Below are 16,869 nucleotides of genomic sequence, written 5' to 3'. Positions count from 1 at the left end.
TCCCTTATTTCTATAATCACTGTTAAGAGCACGATTAAGGTCACGATTTTTGTGTTTTGTAACCGACTCATTTGGGCGCAATATTGACCCAATTTACCTAAACAGCGAGATTTCGTTCAAACTTCGTAGATTTATCGAATTCCATTATTCAATTTGCAAAATAAGAATTTTGTTAATTTATATTATTTTATATCGCCCATAAGACAGGAATTGACGTTCAATTTAAATTTCAACCATTCCTTTTGAAACTAAGCGTGTTTTTTAGTTTTTTAAACTATTTTTATTAAAAGTGATAACACTCACTTCTGGGCTTATTTACACAAATTAAATTTGAAAAACAAAATTGTTTTCAAATTTAATTGGTGTTATTGATTATAATTTTGTGGTAGTGTTAGTGAGTTACTTGGTGATTGTAGAAGGACAACTTACAATCAACTCTTGAGATTTACCTGGATGATTTAATCATGAAATTATATTTAAACATCATATAAAAGTATTATTTTTAAGGCCATAAGAGACGAGACGAGCAGGACGTTCAGCTGATGGTAATTGATACGGCTTGAACATTAGAATGCAGTGCCGCTCAGGATTCTTGAAAAACCCAAAAATTCCGAGCAGCACTACAATTGCGCTCATCACTTTTAGACATAAGATTTAAGTCTCATTTGCCCAGTAATTTCACTAGCTACGGCGCCCTTCAGACCGAAACAATAATGCTTACACATTACTGCTACACGGCAGAAATAGGCGCCGTTGTGGTACCCATAATCTAGCCGAGATCATGAACAAACTTACAAAGGTACCACTGGTAAATGGCCTTCGTCGCTTCTTACGACACCCTTGGGCCTAGGACTTCGCTATTATTTTATGCCCTTGGGATGGAAAGGGCAGAACTTGGACTTGTTATGAGAGGTGCTTGGTCACCGTCAGAGATGTATCGGAAAGGAAGCAGGTCAATAGTAGAAAAATAGAGGTTTTATGAGCTTAGGCATGATAAGTCGTATTGTTAATAAGCATCCTATGAAGTAAACCCAAAGCAAACATAAATGTAACTATAAAGCCAGTAACTTAAGATCATTTACGGCCGTTTTCAATATCCTATCCTCCTATCCTGTCCTTAGTGTAACGTACTAGACGAAGACAAATCTATCCTTATACGCTTTCTTACATTTCAATAAATATATTGGACATAACTATGGATAGATAAGATCTTGTCATTAAACGGTGACATCAATGTATCCGTAAGTTAAACTAAGGATAGATAGGTTATTGAAAACGGCCGTAAAACGTTTAGATTGAATATGACAGCTGTGAAAACGTCGAAAACAAATAGACTTTAGAAATAACCTCTATTTTGAGCAATTCGCGGACACTAACGCAAAGTGTCATACATATCGCGAGTGTAAGACGTAGCTTGTCACGCACACTAAACTATAATCCTGGCTTGTTTTTATCGGTTGTCTAACCAAAAGACTCTATCTAGGTGTATAAATTACCTAAGGTCAGTAATATGCTGATAGTTATGTCAATAACAGGTGCTGACTACGAAATGCTAAAAGTAGCAGACTTCTACATCATGCCAGTGGTGAATCCGGATGGCTATGAGCACTCTCACACGCACGACCGACTCTGGAGGAAGACCAGGTCGAGAAGAGATTCTGAAGATTATTCTGGCTGGTAAGTGATATGGGCCTCTTTACTTTGTTTCCATACCGAAAGTCAGCATCTTTTCAGTTTCGTTGTTGTCGTTGTCAATTGGGCGATTTAAAAGGCATAAAAGGCATTTATTTTCTCAAAATTTATTCCTTTAGAATTCTTTTTGATATCATTTCTAATATACTAGATACTACTACCGCTTCGGAAACAAATGGCGCTCTGAGTGAGACGAAGCGGCGCAAGAAACTCTCCCAGCATTATTTGCGCTCTTTTCAATAAAGATATACAATATTGTACAGTAATTTCTATCGCTATAAAATTATTATAATCTAGTCCCAGGATGTCCTATCACTTAAATATTCAGCTGTGGAGTAATAGGATTTACGACAGAGCCATTTTTTTATAAAACATTTAAATTTATTTATAGATAATGCCTGAACAGTGGCTGGGACTTTATTATAAAAGTGTATACATTTACCCTTAAAGCTATTATGTATCTTATGAAGCCCACTAGAATTAGTTACAAGCAAGTCCCTTATTTCTAGAGTTATAATAATGAAAATGAGCATTAAGAGCAAATTTTGTGAATAGCCGCAACCATGAGTCGTATGCACGCAAATAGCAAAGGTATTTTGAAGTCAACTTTATCATACCGCCGAAGTGTACCAACTTGGTTGAAATTAACAGCAGATGATGTCAAAGAACAAATATTTAAACGTGGCAAGAAAGGTCTTACCCCATCACAGATCGGTGTCATGTTAAGGGATTCCCATGGAGTGGCACAGGTCAGATATTTTTTAGCTGCAGATCTCCCCGAGGAGATCCTTAATTAAGTCGTAGATCTCTACTGTTGTTGTAATGAGGAAGCACTTGGAATGTAACAGGAAAGATCCCGACAATAAATTCCGGCTCATTCTTCTTCTTCTCTACAAGACCAAGAGTGTGCTGTCTCCAAACTGGAAATATGAGTCAAGCACAGCATCTGCTTTAGTGGCTTAAGTTTACTAAATTTATCATTTAATAATTTATATAACCTCGTATTTACATTTTTTTTTTTATATTTGTCATCACACTTGCCCGTAAAGTGGATCTTATTTCTTCAATTTAAGGCTCACAATCCAACATATTAAACACTCACGTGTTTTCCTTTACATTAAAACACTTTGGCATATTATATAACGTTGCGTAGAGACGTCGCTTCATTGTGTGTCTTTTATCGCATTTATCACGGGTAGTGTTCCGAAGAGCTGTTTCACCTGATTCCTGACGCCGAATTCCAACTGTCACTGTCAACTGTCACAACACGTCACAAATTAGGATATCATCCACTCCAGCTGAATGTGTAGCGTTCCTCCACTGTGCCGTTTTCAAGGAACGTTCTTCAACTTACAACGAAGCTGTGGAATGAGCTTCCTGGTGCGGTGTTTCCGGGACGATACGACAAAAACTTCAACAAAAGCGTTTGCAATCCTGTGATTTCTCTGATATTGCAAGAGAATGTGGGCGCGTGATCACTTATCTTCATATTACTCGTACGCTCGTTTGTCCTCCTGTTCCATAAAAAAAATATATGTGTTATGAGTTTCCGGCTTATATTGTGTACCATTCCAACTTTGATGTTACGTTTTGTAAAGCCTAAAGAGATGGTCATTAATTTTTTACGATGTGCAACTATTAACATCAATTTTAAAACGATGTTGATCTTTTTAAATTATATTACAGACGAGAGACCACTTCTGACTTCTTGTATGGAATATAAATTAGCAATTTTAGGATCATTTTAATTGCAAATGGTGTTCTTAATTCAATTATTTCACCATTCTAAGCATTTGCCGTTACTTTTAAAATGTGTGTAATTTATTGTCCGAATATAACACTTTGGAAATGTTCAAGTGTGTTACTTATCTTAATGGTTAAGCAAATTCCAGACTTCTTATCAAACGACAAAATTGTACAAACATCCTGTCGTACATTTACATTGCCATACAAGGACTAAAATCGTGTTTAACTAGTTTGCCTTAAAAAAATATTTTTAAATAAAAAGTTATAAGCAGTCAAGTAACTTGTAAGTTCTACGCAAATCAAAGTTGCTGTAGAATAACAAAAATTTAAAATTTTCGTAAGGCATTGTAACCTTATTTAATATCACGGCTTTATTCACGTTTTATCGGTATGGGTACCGACTAGTTTTGGATCATTCAGATCAGGGTGAGCGTAGTAAGTTAGTGAGGTCCCCCACTTAGTTTACACGGGCAGGAATCACTTAAGGGCTTTATGTAGAATTATTTTTAACTAACTAACAAAAAAAAAGTGTGTATGTACTTATGTTTGCACGCAAGAAGTTATACTTCTTTGGCCTAACAAAGCAAAAATCCTTAAAATTATTTATTCCTCGTGCAAATCTACGTTTTATTCTCCGTTTGTAGAAAGAACAATATTGTAAAAACTTTGCAACGATGGCTTTGACAATTAATTATTAAATAACGAATACGGCTGTACGGGCTTGAACCCTTTGCCTATCCTAATAATGGACGAAGAAACCAAAAAAAAATGAGAACGTCAGAAAATTTTAGGAACTAACTTCACCCCGTTACTTTTGTGATACAGTGATTCAATTAAACGGGTATAAAAATTGAAATTAAAAATGTGTATCAATTACAGGTTGCCATGGAACTGGGGCCGCAGTGAATGTGTTGGGGTAGACCCAGACCGCAATTGGGATTTCCATTGGGGCGAACAGGATTCATCAATGGATCCTTGTTCTGACAATTACGCCGGCCCAAACCCGTTCAGTGAACCAGAGACGAGAGCCGTCTCCAACTTCCTTGAGCAACGGCGGGGCCAAATTAAGGTTTGTAAAGTACAACAAAAACAGGCATACAAAAGGCACTTATTTTCACAAAATTGATTCCTTTAGAATTGTTTTTGATGTCACTTCTAACACTTTCACTACTTCGGAAACAAATGGCGCTCAGAGAAGAAATGAAGCAAAAAACTCTCCCAGCATTCTCTTTGCGCTCTTTTTAATAAAATAAACAAACATATAATCTATTCTTTAGCAACTAGCTACCCACTTTCTCTTGCAACACCAGAGGAATCACAGGAGCGTTGCCGGCCTTTAAGGAAGATGTACGCGCTTTTTTTGAAGGTCGCTATGTCGTATCGTCAAGGAAACACCGCACAAGTTCATTCCACAGCTTTGTAGTATGTGGAAGAAAGCTGCTTGAAAACCGCACTGTGGAGGACCGCCACACATCCAGATGGTGGGGATGATATCCTTACTTGTGGCGTGTCGTGCGTAGATAGAATTCAGTGGCAGAAATCAGGTAAAACAGCTCTTCGGAATACTCCCCGTGATAAATGCGGTAGAGGACACACAGTGAAGCGATGTCTCTACGCAAAGCCAAGTGATCCAGCCGTTCACAGAGAACTGGGTCACCGATAATTCGAGCTGCTCTGCGTTGCACGCGGTCAAATAGATTGAGCTAATACTGGGGTGCGCCAGACCAGAGATGACAGCAATACTCCATGTGTGGCCGGACCTGCGCTTTGTTCAGCGCTAGAATGTGGGCTGGCTTGAAGTATTGCCGTGCTCTAGATTCCTCTGGTGTTGCAAAAGTATGTAGGCGGTGGTGATCACTTAACACCAGGTGACCGTACGCTCGTTTGCCCTCCTTTTTTCATAAAAAAATATAAAACAAATACTATACGGTTATGTTTTAAAGAATTTATTTAGTACCAGCGTGAGATAGCGAGGCTTCAGGCTCTCGTCCAAATTTCAAACAAAAATTCCCTACCTACACAAAAGCAAAATCTCATTCTTGAAAATCAAATATGCATAACAAACAAACTCACATTCGCATGAAATTACCTGTAAATTCAAAAACACTTTATTCGTGTAGATCACGGAAATGACACTTATGAATAGAGACCGGATTATATGCTACAAAAAATGCCCAAAATATGCATGCAAATATGCAAGTAAAATGGCTAAAATATGCACGAAAATCCATAAAAAGGGCCAAAATATGCATACAATTACAGGAAAAAGTAAAAAGTCATATTTTTAAATATTTTTTTTATTTTTATTTTATAAAGGATTGTATGATCGTATTTGTGAAAAAAGCTATTACAAGATATACCTACTTAGGTAACAATGAAATTTAAGATTTACCTTTAAAAATATGTGCTACTAAGTATGTGTTCTAAATGTTCTGTAGACAAATTGTGTCTACGATCGCTTAGTAAATTTTTGTAAGCGAAAAAGGAGCGTTCTACGTCTACTGAGGCTACTGGGCAGAATTTAAATTTGGGTGCAATTTCATCCATCCCGTTGATGAAACTATCAATTTCGCACAAGGGTTCAAACCCTTTGTTGGTTGAATGACTCTGGCAACGAGGAGTTCACAAGACGAATTTTCTTTATAAGCTGAATAGATTCATTCAACTGCAATCCTTGAGTTTCGAGCGTTTTTATACTCGTAGGTATGTAGGCAAAATGAGTCCTAATCAGAGCGAGATTTTTTTTAAACGATACGAAACTACCGCTGAAAAGGTACTAAATATGCAAAAGCAATATGCATTTGCATATAATCCGGTCTCTACTTATGAATGTCAAAAATAAAAATATTTTTTCTTATTGAATTTACCGCTACTTCGTAAAGGGTTGAGCTAATGAAAAGAAGTAGCAAGACATTTTAATTGTTTTACAAATCATTTCAATTACAATACATGCAAAATGACGCAAGAAAAATACTCAAATATCACAAACTGAAAGACTTACACGAGTAAGTCAAAAAAAGAAAATTAATACTTATAAACACAAGAGTTATTGAGTATAGTAGATGCATCAATCCACACATACCGTAAATAAATAGAGGCATTATGTGAGCATTTCATAACATAAAATATATAATAACTTTAAAGGAAATAATAATAAAAAAAAAACACATCAATCACACCTCCCGGTAACAAGATCATCCAGCCACCACGAGTAGCACCCGTTCACGAGCATAGTTCTCTCATCTAGCTGTCATCGATAGCTCAAACCACAACTATGGAAGGTCGAGGCAAGAAGAATCATCTGTGTATATGAAATAGTGTCCGTCAAAATTGCATTAAATTAGGGTGGCGCTACAGTCGCATCAGGGTAAATCTTAAAAAAAGCGCCAAATTTAAAATAATACTAATCACTCTAGCTACACGTTTTCTCTAACTCTTTAAGGTTATATTTACTACATTATTTTGTACAACGTAATTTGTTGAAATTTTCACTATTTAACTACTTTAGTCGACAATAATATTAAATTTATTAACTCAGCATACTCCAATTCGTTTATAATTGCTACATTCACCATACTTGTACACTTATTATCCACCATACCCTGTGCCTACACCAGCACCATTGTGGAAGGTTTTTGAACTGTTATTTACTACATAAGCTGGACACCTTTTCAACTTTTCTCCTAAGAGATGATACTCCTTACCTCTATAACTACAACACACACTTCTTTCGTTCGTTACGGCTGGACCGATTTGGCTAATTTTGGTCTTGAATTATTTGTGGAAGTCCAGAAAGGTGAATAAATAAGAAAATGCTGCTAAATTAAATAAAAACAACAAATTTGTTTTCCTTTGATGTGTCCATACATAATTTCTATGAGAGAATTTATTGACGCACGGTTTGACAGTTCTGCTGTGAAACAATTTCATTACAACAGCAGGGTGCATATTTTACGAAATAATTTTTGATGTTATGATATATTATTGACAAATTCATATAAAAACATTATTTTATTTATTTTATACAGAACAACGTCTGTCGGGTCAGCTAGTCTATATATCTATATATATAAAAATGCATTGCTGTTCGTTAGTCTCGCTAAACCTCGAGAACGGCTGGACCGATTTGGAAAATTTAGCTCTTGAATTATTTGTGGAAGTCCAGAGAAGGTTTAAATGGTGAATAAATAGGAAAATGCTACTAAATTAAATAAAAACAACAAATTTGTTTTTCCTTTGATGTGTCCATACATAATTCCTATGAGAGAATTTATTGACGCACGGTTTGACAGTTATGCTGTGAAGCAATTTCATTACAACAGCAGGGTGCATATTTTACGAAATAATTTTTGATTTTATGATATATTATTGACAAATTCATATAAAAACATTATTTTATTTATATTATACAGAACAACGTCTGTCGGCTCAGCTAGTATCGTATAATAATCTAGTCAATTTGATAGAACAAGAGCCTGCGATGATGATACCTCGTTATTACTTTATAAAAGCTGTTTCTCTGTGTATGTCCCCAATATAGGGAAAATCGTCTTCGAGTAAGAAATTTGGATCATGGTGGCATTGAGAAGAAACAGCTTGCAAAGATATATTAAATTGTACCTCAAATTTGTTAGAGTAGTTCATAGCAATTATTTTTTTTCTCCAAGAAAACCATGCAATCAGGTTATTGACTGTGAGCAGATCTGTTGATAATATACAATATCTCAAGCAAAGGCGGTCTTTAATTCGCAGTTAATTTTTGGAGTAAAAATTTATTTCATCTTTTACTGTTTCGATACCAGGATGATAATGGACTTCTATGTTTTTTTAGAACCATGGCCATTGAGCCATGGTTCGCTGTTTGAGACCCCCATAGTTGCATACCACATAGGTCCAAACCCGTTTTTAGGTCAGTTTTATAAATAAGCAACTTATTGTCGACTGATATATTGAGTTTCAGCCCAACAACCAGTAGTCTCCTGTACTTGAGATTGAGTTAGTTCGCTTTATTTGGAAGTGTTTTTTTCATGTTAATCTCCTTCTATTATGCAAAATGATAATTGGTTTATTTGTGTAATTAATCCTAGAAGTGAGGGTTATTACTTTAAAACATAACAAATTGTTTGGATTTGCAAAAGCGACATCTCAAGACAATTTCGTAATATGCAAATATTGGGGTTGAGCAGGTTATCAACTGTAAAGTAGAGCCTGTAGATGAAGCCACAACATGAGATATGAACAATACAAGATTTTATGAACTATACGTGCCTCGATCGGTTGGCTCAGTTGGAAAGAGCGCTCGCACGGGACGCGAGAGGTCGCGGGTTCGACTCCCGCATCGTTTAAAAAATAGTTTTTTCAGTTTTATTTGTGTATTCTATTAATATTATTATAACTGAATGTTGGTACTAGTTTGAATGTCAAATAACAATACCAATTTATTACAATAAATTTTGACGGAAAGAAAAAAAACAAATGAAAATAAGAATAATAAATAGCTGGAAACAACAGCTTTTTGCTAATTTCTTCATTTGTTATGAAAGAATACAGACATTTAGTACCTATCTTATATTTTATTGCTGTCTATTGTCTATTGTATGTTATAGGTACAACGATCTGAGGTAAACCACATTTTATCGTTTTTGGAAATCTCAGTACGCTTAAAGCATTTACAATAAATGTGGGTCACGGAGAAAATGTCAAATGGTAACATACGTTTACTTTCAAAACTTTACGACTTTTTCGAATCTAATAAGTATCCAAAATTAGGTTTATTAGAAAGTTTTTGCCTTTCTAATAGTATTTATAAACGAGGTAATTAGGACATAATGTGGCTAAATTAATGACAAAAACGAGTTTTATGTAGGCACAGATAATATAATTGAAATTACCTAGTCTTGCCATAAATACTGAAACACAAAGAAAAAAAATTATATTGCAAACACGGATGGGTAAAAAAAATAAGGACTCCGAGTCACCTTACATAACATTGAGGCACCATAACAAGCCGGTAAACGTGTAAATACATAGCACCACGCATACACTTACACTAATACAAGCCGATCGGCCGCCATTATGAGATTTGCCATCGTCTGTGACATATCAGCTTGCGTCGCAATAAAATATTTTAAAAATGCCGTTGTGCGTTGTGAAAAAGTGTAAAAACAATAATATAAAAGTATTTGTGGATATATGATTATCTAAGGGAGAAAAAATTGTGTAACTGGTATATCCCGTAACCTCACACACAGGTGCTTCACTTCCTAATATCAGGAGTCCTTTTTTTTTTACTAGTCCTTGATTGCAAACAACATTTATTACTGTTACAGTGTGTTAGTTTAATACAAAAATATAAAACAATGTAAAATATAAAAAGCTTATTCTAAGTGTTCTCCATTGGCTGCAATACAGTCCTTTAAACGTTGAGCCCTGTTATCAATAGAAGCACGCATTATTTCCATGGGATAATTCTTCACAGCCAATCGTACGGATTGTTTTAGGGACTGCAAATCAAGGCGTTTAGTCCTCTAAAAATGACCATAAATCATAATCCACCAATGAGTCTAGACGACGGCCTGTCTTCAGCTCTGACGAAGTCCGAAACATTCGTTTCCAACCAAGACTGGGTAGATCGAGCTTTATGACCCGGTGAAGAGTCTCGCTGGAAGGACCATTCTTGGTTATTGAACATGGTATTGTCTACTTTGTTGATGTATGAATCACAACGATACGGTTCTCTTTATCACCCCACTCCATTTTAATATAGCGAAATATTGTACAATGTATTGGCGCCAAAATGAGAAAACTCAATGAACAATCGTAATATAAAAAAGACAGATTCCAAATTCAAATGTAATGTTTTGTTTATTTTTAATTGTAACAGTATTTTCGGCCAGACATAAGAGATATATTTCAAACAGTCTTTCTACCCATCTTCTGGTTTATTCAGTTAATCATTACCTAATAATTTAACAGCTTTAATGCTTTAATCAAAAAAAAGGGAAAGTTAATTTATGTAAGTACCTACCAAATGTAGATGAGTTAAAAATAAGCGAAAGTTACAAAGTAGTGCCTACCAACTTCGTATATTTCATCATGAGCATATTCTGTCATTTTTAAGACGCGGTATTTCTAAAAATCTAGGTAAATTGTGAAAGCTTGATTTGAATTTTAGTTATAGGTAGATTAATACTTATTTGTTTTAGAGTCAGATCACTTATTTTTTTATGCAAATGTTTTAGATATAAAACAATCTAATATATTGATGTCTAAGGCTGAGATGTGTAGAGATATTACTTAGATTTTGCTCAGACTTTACTTACGGGAAACTAAACTGAGTGTAAGCTTAGCATTATCTTTTATTTCGTTTTTATAGTCATCTGACAGCTGAAATTATGCTGTGCTTATCTTTGATTATGACAAACTTTCATCCGCAATTTCAACCCCTCCAAGAGTTTTTTTCGCAATAAAAGGCAGCCTATGCCCTTTCTAGTACGTCTCTGCACTGAACTTCATCAAAATCAGTTCAGTGGTTTAGGCGTGAAATCGTAACAGACAAACTTTCATTCACATTTATAATATAAGTAGGGATTTACTATACCTAGTGCGTATAGTAATTTCTTTCGTTCTTATCTTTGTTCCTAGGCTGGTTGTTATACGCGCGTACAAAAAAAAACAAGTGTACACCTACCTTCAAGGCCGGCAACGCTCCTGTGATTCCTCTGGTGTTGCAAGAGAATGTGGCGTTTATCACTTAACACCAGGCGACCCGTACGCTCCTCCTCCTTTTCCATAAAAAAAAGAACAAGGCAAACAGAATGTTATCACAAAATTTCACAAAACGATAGAGCTACAGCCAGAGGCTACAGATTTGTATAGCAGTATAATATATTAGTCTTCAAACATTACTATCTCTTGTTCACTTATGTTCGCCTGGTACTAAAACGTGTGAATATGCCTTACATAAAGGCATAAAAGGCATTTATTTTGTCAAAATTAATTCCTTTAGAATTCTTTATGATGTCATTTCTAATATACTAGATACTACTACCACTTCGGAAACAAATGGCGCTCTGAGAGAGAAGAAGCGGCGCAAGAAACTCTCCCAGCATGCTTTTTTTGCGCTATATTCAATAAAAATATACAATATTGTACTGTCATTTCTATCGCTATAAAATAATCATAATCTAGTCCCAGGCTGTCCGATCACTCAGATATTCAGCTGGGTAATAGGATTTACGACAGAAACCATTTTTTAATAAAACATTTAAATTTATTTATAGATAAGTCTGAAGAGTAGCTTGGACTTTATTATAGAAGTGTATACATTACCCTTAAAGCTAATATGTATCTTAAGAAGCCTACTAGAATTAGTTACAAGCAATCTCTTATTTCTAGTGTTATAATAATGAAAATCACTATTAAGAGCAAAAAGTTGACGATTTCTGTGAAAGTATATTAAATTTTCATAAATGTACTGACAATGAAGGGTCATAATATTTATTTCTTTAAAGTTTTCTTTGAGAGACTGTCTATTACCAAGCTGATATATAGCACGAACAGCTCTCTTTTGCAGAGCAAACACTATATCAATGTCAGCAGCATGACCCCACAGTCTAAACATAGTAACACAATCACTGTATTGATAATTACTTTATAATTTCAGGTGTACTTGTCCCTGCACGCATATTCTCAAGCATGGCTACTTCCAAGTTCACATACCTTCGCGTCATTCTCCGACGATGGTATCCTCATGGAGATGGGCAAATTGGCCACTCACGCACTCGCTGATATGTATGGAACTAAATATCAGGTTTGTTATTGTTTATTTAAAATATAAAAAAAAACTATGTTTAAAAAAACCGACTACTAAAACTGAAAGGAACCTATCAAATAACTAAAAATTTAATTTAATACACTTCTTATGCAAAACAATACCTTTAATATTAATAAAATACTATTATTCATAATTATGTGCTACCTATTTGATAGGTTTTAAGCCAAGCCAAATGTAAGTAAAATTACGTAAATCGGATCATAAATCTCAGAGTGTACATACATAAGAAGTACCGATCGATTTGATAACCTCCTCCTTTTTGGAGTCGGTTAAAAACACAAAAAGCTTGCACTAACTGCAGAATACCAGCTTATGATGAACATGAAGTTACTCGTCCAACATATAACATTCTAATTCCTGTATAAAATAGCAGATCGTTAACCGAGGGTCGAAAGAATCAATTCCTGAGGAATTTATTAGGAATTGATTTTTTTACCCGTGTTAAACACTCTAAACTTTTCATTTCGAATATGAGGAAAATAAAACTATTTGTTTATCTAAAGTATTCATAGATAATATGTAATATGTATGTATATTAGTAGTACCTATTTAAATTTAATTGTCAAATTAGGACAATTATGCATGTCCACTTTTTGAATTTTAAATATAGAACTCACCGCGTAATTGTTGCGTTTTTTTTTTTTTTTTTTTGGCGGGAACGAGTGAACGAAGGAAAGCGCGCTTATACAAAAAAAATTGTTTAAATTATTGTTCATTGTGCATATATTTTTCATACTTGTAAATTGTTTATCCTGGTTTATAAATATTCGATTTTTGTATATATAAATTGTTAAGTGCGCTTCCCCATCGCCATGGGGAAGCGTACAGGTAAAACGCCGAAGAACGGCCAGAGCGACGCAGAACCAGCAGACGAACTTCCCCTATCCGAATCCTCGGTATCTGACGCGGAGGTGACAGAACGTCTCATTGTAAGAAGAAAGTATAAAGAGAAGTATACCCCTTATAGAGCGACAAATTATTATAGGTTGTACGACGAAAATTCAAATAAGAAGGAATTTATTGTATTTCTCAATCGCAAGCAGGGTGAAGTCAAAATATCAGACAAGGACAGGTTGGGTCTGTCAAATGGAATCAGGAGGCATTGCGTATCGGGTGTGTTGCACCTGAGGTCCGTTAATGCTTTTAAAGTTGGTAGTACCTTTGACCTGCCTAACAATGCGAATGTATTTTTAAAAAATGAAAAGTTACTAAGCGAGTTGGAGATGGTTGCCTCAATTCCGGCTTCTGAAACGGAGGTCACTGGAGTTCTTACTTCTGTTCCCACTGATTACTCCAACAAAAAAATTCATCAATTAATTGCATCGAGTAAAAAAGTTATTGCTGTGAGAAGGTTCATGCGGCGAGTAAAGGACCCACAGGGTGTTGTCTCCTTTGTTCCAACGCAAACTGTTGCAGTCACATTTGCATCAACGTTGTTACCTGAGTATGTAACACTTGATCACTGGAGGCATGAGGTTAATGTATATGTACCCCCTATTAAACAGTGTCTACGCTGTATGAAATTTGGCCATATTGCTAAATTTTGTAGAAACAATGAAGTTTGTTCCATATGTTCTGACAATCACAATTTTAAAATGTGTCCAAAACTTTAACAAAATGTGCCAACTGTGGTGGAGATCACATAGCTATCTCATCTACCTGTCCTCTGAAAAAACAAAAAATTGAAGAAAACAAAGTGAAGTCCCGTAGTGTTAGATACTCAGATCTCTTCAATGAATCTGCTTTCCCTCAATTAAACTCAAAGTATATTGACACACACCTGAGCAATCTTATAAAATCTGACAAATTTATGAACCTCTTGGTTGAAGCAGTTTTACAAATTTGTACGAATAAAGATAAGTTAACTATAAATTCAAATAGTATTAAGGAAATTCTGAATAACACTTTTAGAAAAAAGACATCTAGTTAATTGTTATTATGGATACATTGAATATAGTGCAGTGGAACGCTCAAAGTATTATTAGTAATAGGCTTATTTTTACAAGGTTTTTATATGAAAATCATATTCATATTGCTATAATTTCGGAAACTTGGTTAAAACCACATCAGTATTTTTTAATAAAAGGATATAACACAATAAGGAATGATTGTGGTAATAAATACAATGGTGTAGCAATTTTTATTCATAATAATATCACATTTTCTAACATAAATACATATTTTGATAGTGCTCTACAAAATGTTTGCATTAAAATTAAAATTAATAACAAAGAACTGAGTATTGTAAGTTTTTACAGTCCTTCCAATTCAAATCCTCCATTTAATAAAAACAATTTAAACAGTTTAATTAAGTCCATTCCAGAGCCAATGATATTTGCAGGTGATTTCAATGCTCATCACATGTTGTGGGGATGTGTTGATACATTGCCTCGAGGTAAAGATGTTTTAGAGGTTATAGATGAGAATGGTCTTGTTATTCTGAATAATGGTCAAGCTACCACAATAGGATCTCCATCTTGGCGTCCTAATGCTCTTGACTTGACTTTGGTAACTCCATCATTGGCTCTTTTATGTGACTGGTCAGTTATTGACAGTCCTCTGGGCAGTAGTTATCATCTCCCTGTAATAATAAAAATGGCAGTAAGTAGTGATAGTAGTAGTTTGCAAAACACATTATGTAAGAATCTACATTTGCCCACTCACCCTAATTATAAGCAGGTGAATTGGAATATGTATAGTAACTTAGTTGTTTCTTATTTGGATGATGTTAAATTTGACACTTTATCTTCAATAGATGCTTTTAATTCCTTTTGTAATATTTTACTTTCTGCTGCCAAGCAGTCAATCCCTAGCTGTCTGTTTTCCAAAAGTTCTAATAGTAATAATGTTACTAGTTCTTGTTCACAAAAATCTTTTAAATATCCTTGGTTGCCTTGGTGGAATCAGAGGTGTACAGAAGCAGTTTTAAATGCTAAAAATGGTTACATTAATTTTAAAAACAACTCCACTGATGAAAATTATGTGGAGTTTAAGAGATTGCGGGCTTTAAAAAAACTTATCTTAAAAAGTGAAAGAAGAAATAGCTGGATAGGCTTGTGCAATTCATTTAATCGTTGTACTCCTTTGTCTTCAATTTGGAAATACATGCGCAAATTTAACAAAACTTACATTCCTGACAGTGTGTTGAATGATAGTTGGATTCCAGATTTTCTACAAAAGTATACTTCTGACTTTGTATCAAATGAGTTAACTAACTATGTAAATGTTGTTAATGATAGTAATAAATATTTGATAGAGCCTTTTTCTTTACAAGATCTAAAATCCGCTTTATTTACTAGAAGAGATACATCTTTCGGTCTTGATACCATTCCATATATTTTACTCAAAAAACTTAATTGCCACAGTCTCAACATCTTTTTAAATAATCTTAATCGCCTATGGAAGGAGAATACTATTCCTGCAGAATGGAAAACAGACTGTTTAATCCCAGTTTTAAAGCCAGACAAAAATAAAATGTTACCTGACTCTTATAGACCTATAGCTCTCACGTCTTGTGTTGGGAAGATATTTGAGCAGCTTCTAAAACAACGTCTCGAGTTCTTTATAGAACAAAATTGTCTTTTGCCTAATAATCAGTTTGGTTTTCGCAAAGGTCGGTCTTCTAGGGAGAGTATAGCGCAGTTACAGCTTGATGCGCATCAATGTTTAGCAAGTAATCAGTATCTTTTGTCTGTATTTTTTGACATCTCAGGTGCCTTCAATAGTGTAAATATTGCCGTGCTTTGTGACGAGTTATCAATGTTAGGGATACCAGGTAAAATAATAAATTGGATGCAATCCTTTTTGACTGACAGAAAAGTATATGTAAAATTTAATAAACATTTGTATGGACCACGACTTTCTTCTCTAGGTGTTTGTCAGGGGGGAATATTGTCTCCTTTAATTTTTATTATGTACATAAGACGATTGAACCTTATTTTGGGGCCAAATATAGTAAACCTACAGTATGCAGATGACTTAGTCGTCTATGTATCGGGAGTTGATCTGATTAATTTAGCCGCTACTATTAATAAAGCACTTGTAAATTTATATCAATACTTTTCTTATCTTAATTTAAATGTAAATCCAACCAAATCAAAAGTCTTTGTGATTGGTCGTAAACGAATCATATTGCCTCCCATTTTATACAATGGCATTCCACTGCCTATTTCATGTGACATAAAATTTCTAGGTGTAACATTTACTCCAAAACTGTCTTGGAAAAAATATAGAGATAGTGTTATAATTAAAGCGAATAAAGCTTATAATGTATTAAATTCTTTGTGTGCAACGTCGTGGGGAGCGGACCCTAAAATATTGTTAATTTTGTATAAATCGCTTATTCGTAGTCATTTTGAATATGGCTTTCATTGTTTCGCCGCAGACAGCAAAATTGTTAATAGTCTGGATAAAATACAAAATAAATGTATGCGTACAATATTGGGTGCACTTAAAACTAGCCCAATAGCTGCTATGCAAATCGAGGCCAACCTTCCTCCTTTGTGTATTAGATTTAGTTATCTTAAAGAAAGATTTATTTTAAAGCTCTATAGCTTGCCGACGAACAATCTTCTTAAGAATCTTATTGCTTATCA

The 16,869-nt window shown here is 34.6% G+C and overlaps 1 protein-coding gene, 1 long non-coding RNA gene, 1 other non-coding gene and 1 pseudogene across 5 annotated transcripts in view; 3 read left to right on the top strand and 1 right to left on the bottom strand.

Annotated features, from left to right (window-relative positions):
- LOC126964987 (carboxypeptidase B-like) overlaps positions 1-16,869 on the top strand; it is a 43,033-nt gene that overhangs the window by 19,940 nt on the left and 6,224 nt on the right. For 2 of the 3 annotated variants that reach the window (XM_050808372.1, XM_050808371.1), the window contains exons 6-8: positions 1,536-1,677; positions 4,318-4,507; positions 12,104-12,250. In XM_050808372.1, the coding sequence (XP_050664329.1) occupies positions 1,536-1,677; positions 4,318-4,507; positions 12,104-12,250 (479 nt within the window). Of the gene's footprint in view, positions 1-1,535; positions 1,678-3,069; positions 3,189-4,317; positions 4,508-12,103; positions 12,251-16,869 lie in introns of those variants that run through there. The other variant, XM_050808373.1, reaches the window with a different exon arrangement.
- On the top strand, positions 2,256-2,655 carry LOC126965134 (40S ribosomal protein S13-like; annotated as a pseudogene).
- Trnap-ggg (transfer RNA proline (anticodon GGG)) lies at positions 8,710-8,783 on the top strand. The gene has a single exon. It is a non-coding gene; the product is annotated as a tRNA-Pro (tRNA).
- LOC126965151 (uncharacterized) lies at positions 14,401-16,035 on the bottom strand. Its single transcript, XR_007729468.1, has 3 exons — positions 15,756-16,035; positions 14,939-15,206; positions 14,401-14,855 (listed from the first exon to the last, which is right to left on the bottom strand). It is a non-coding gene; the product is annotated as an uncharacterized LOC126965151 (long non-coding RNA).

The sequence above is a fragment of the Leptidea sinapis genome, chromosome 6 (assembly GCF_905404315.1).
Source record: "Leptidea sinapis chromosome 6, ilLepSina1.1, whole genome shotgun sequence".
In the NCBI taxonomy this organism is placed as follows: Eukaryota; Metazoa; Arthropoda; class Insecta; order Lepidoptera; family Pieridae; genus Leptidea; species Leptidea sinapis.
The sequence above is the reverse complement of the archived record's forward strand: the minus strand, read 5'-3'. Positions and strand labels throughout refer to the sequence as shown.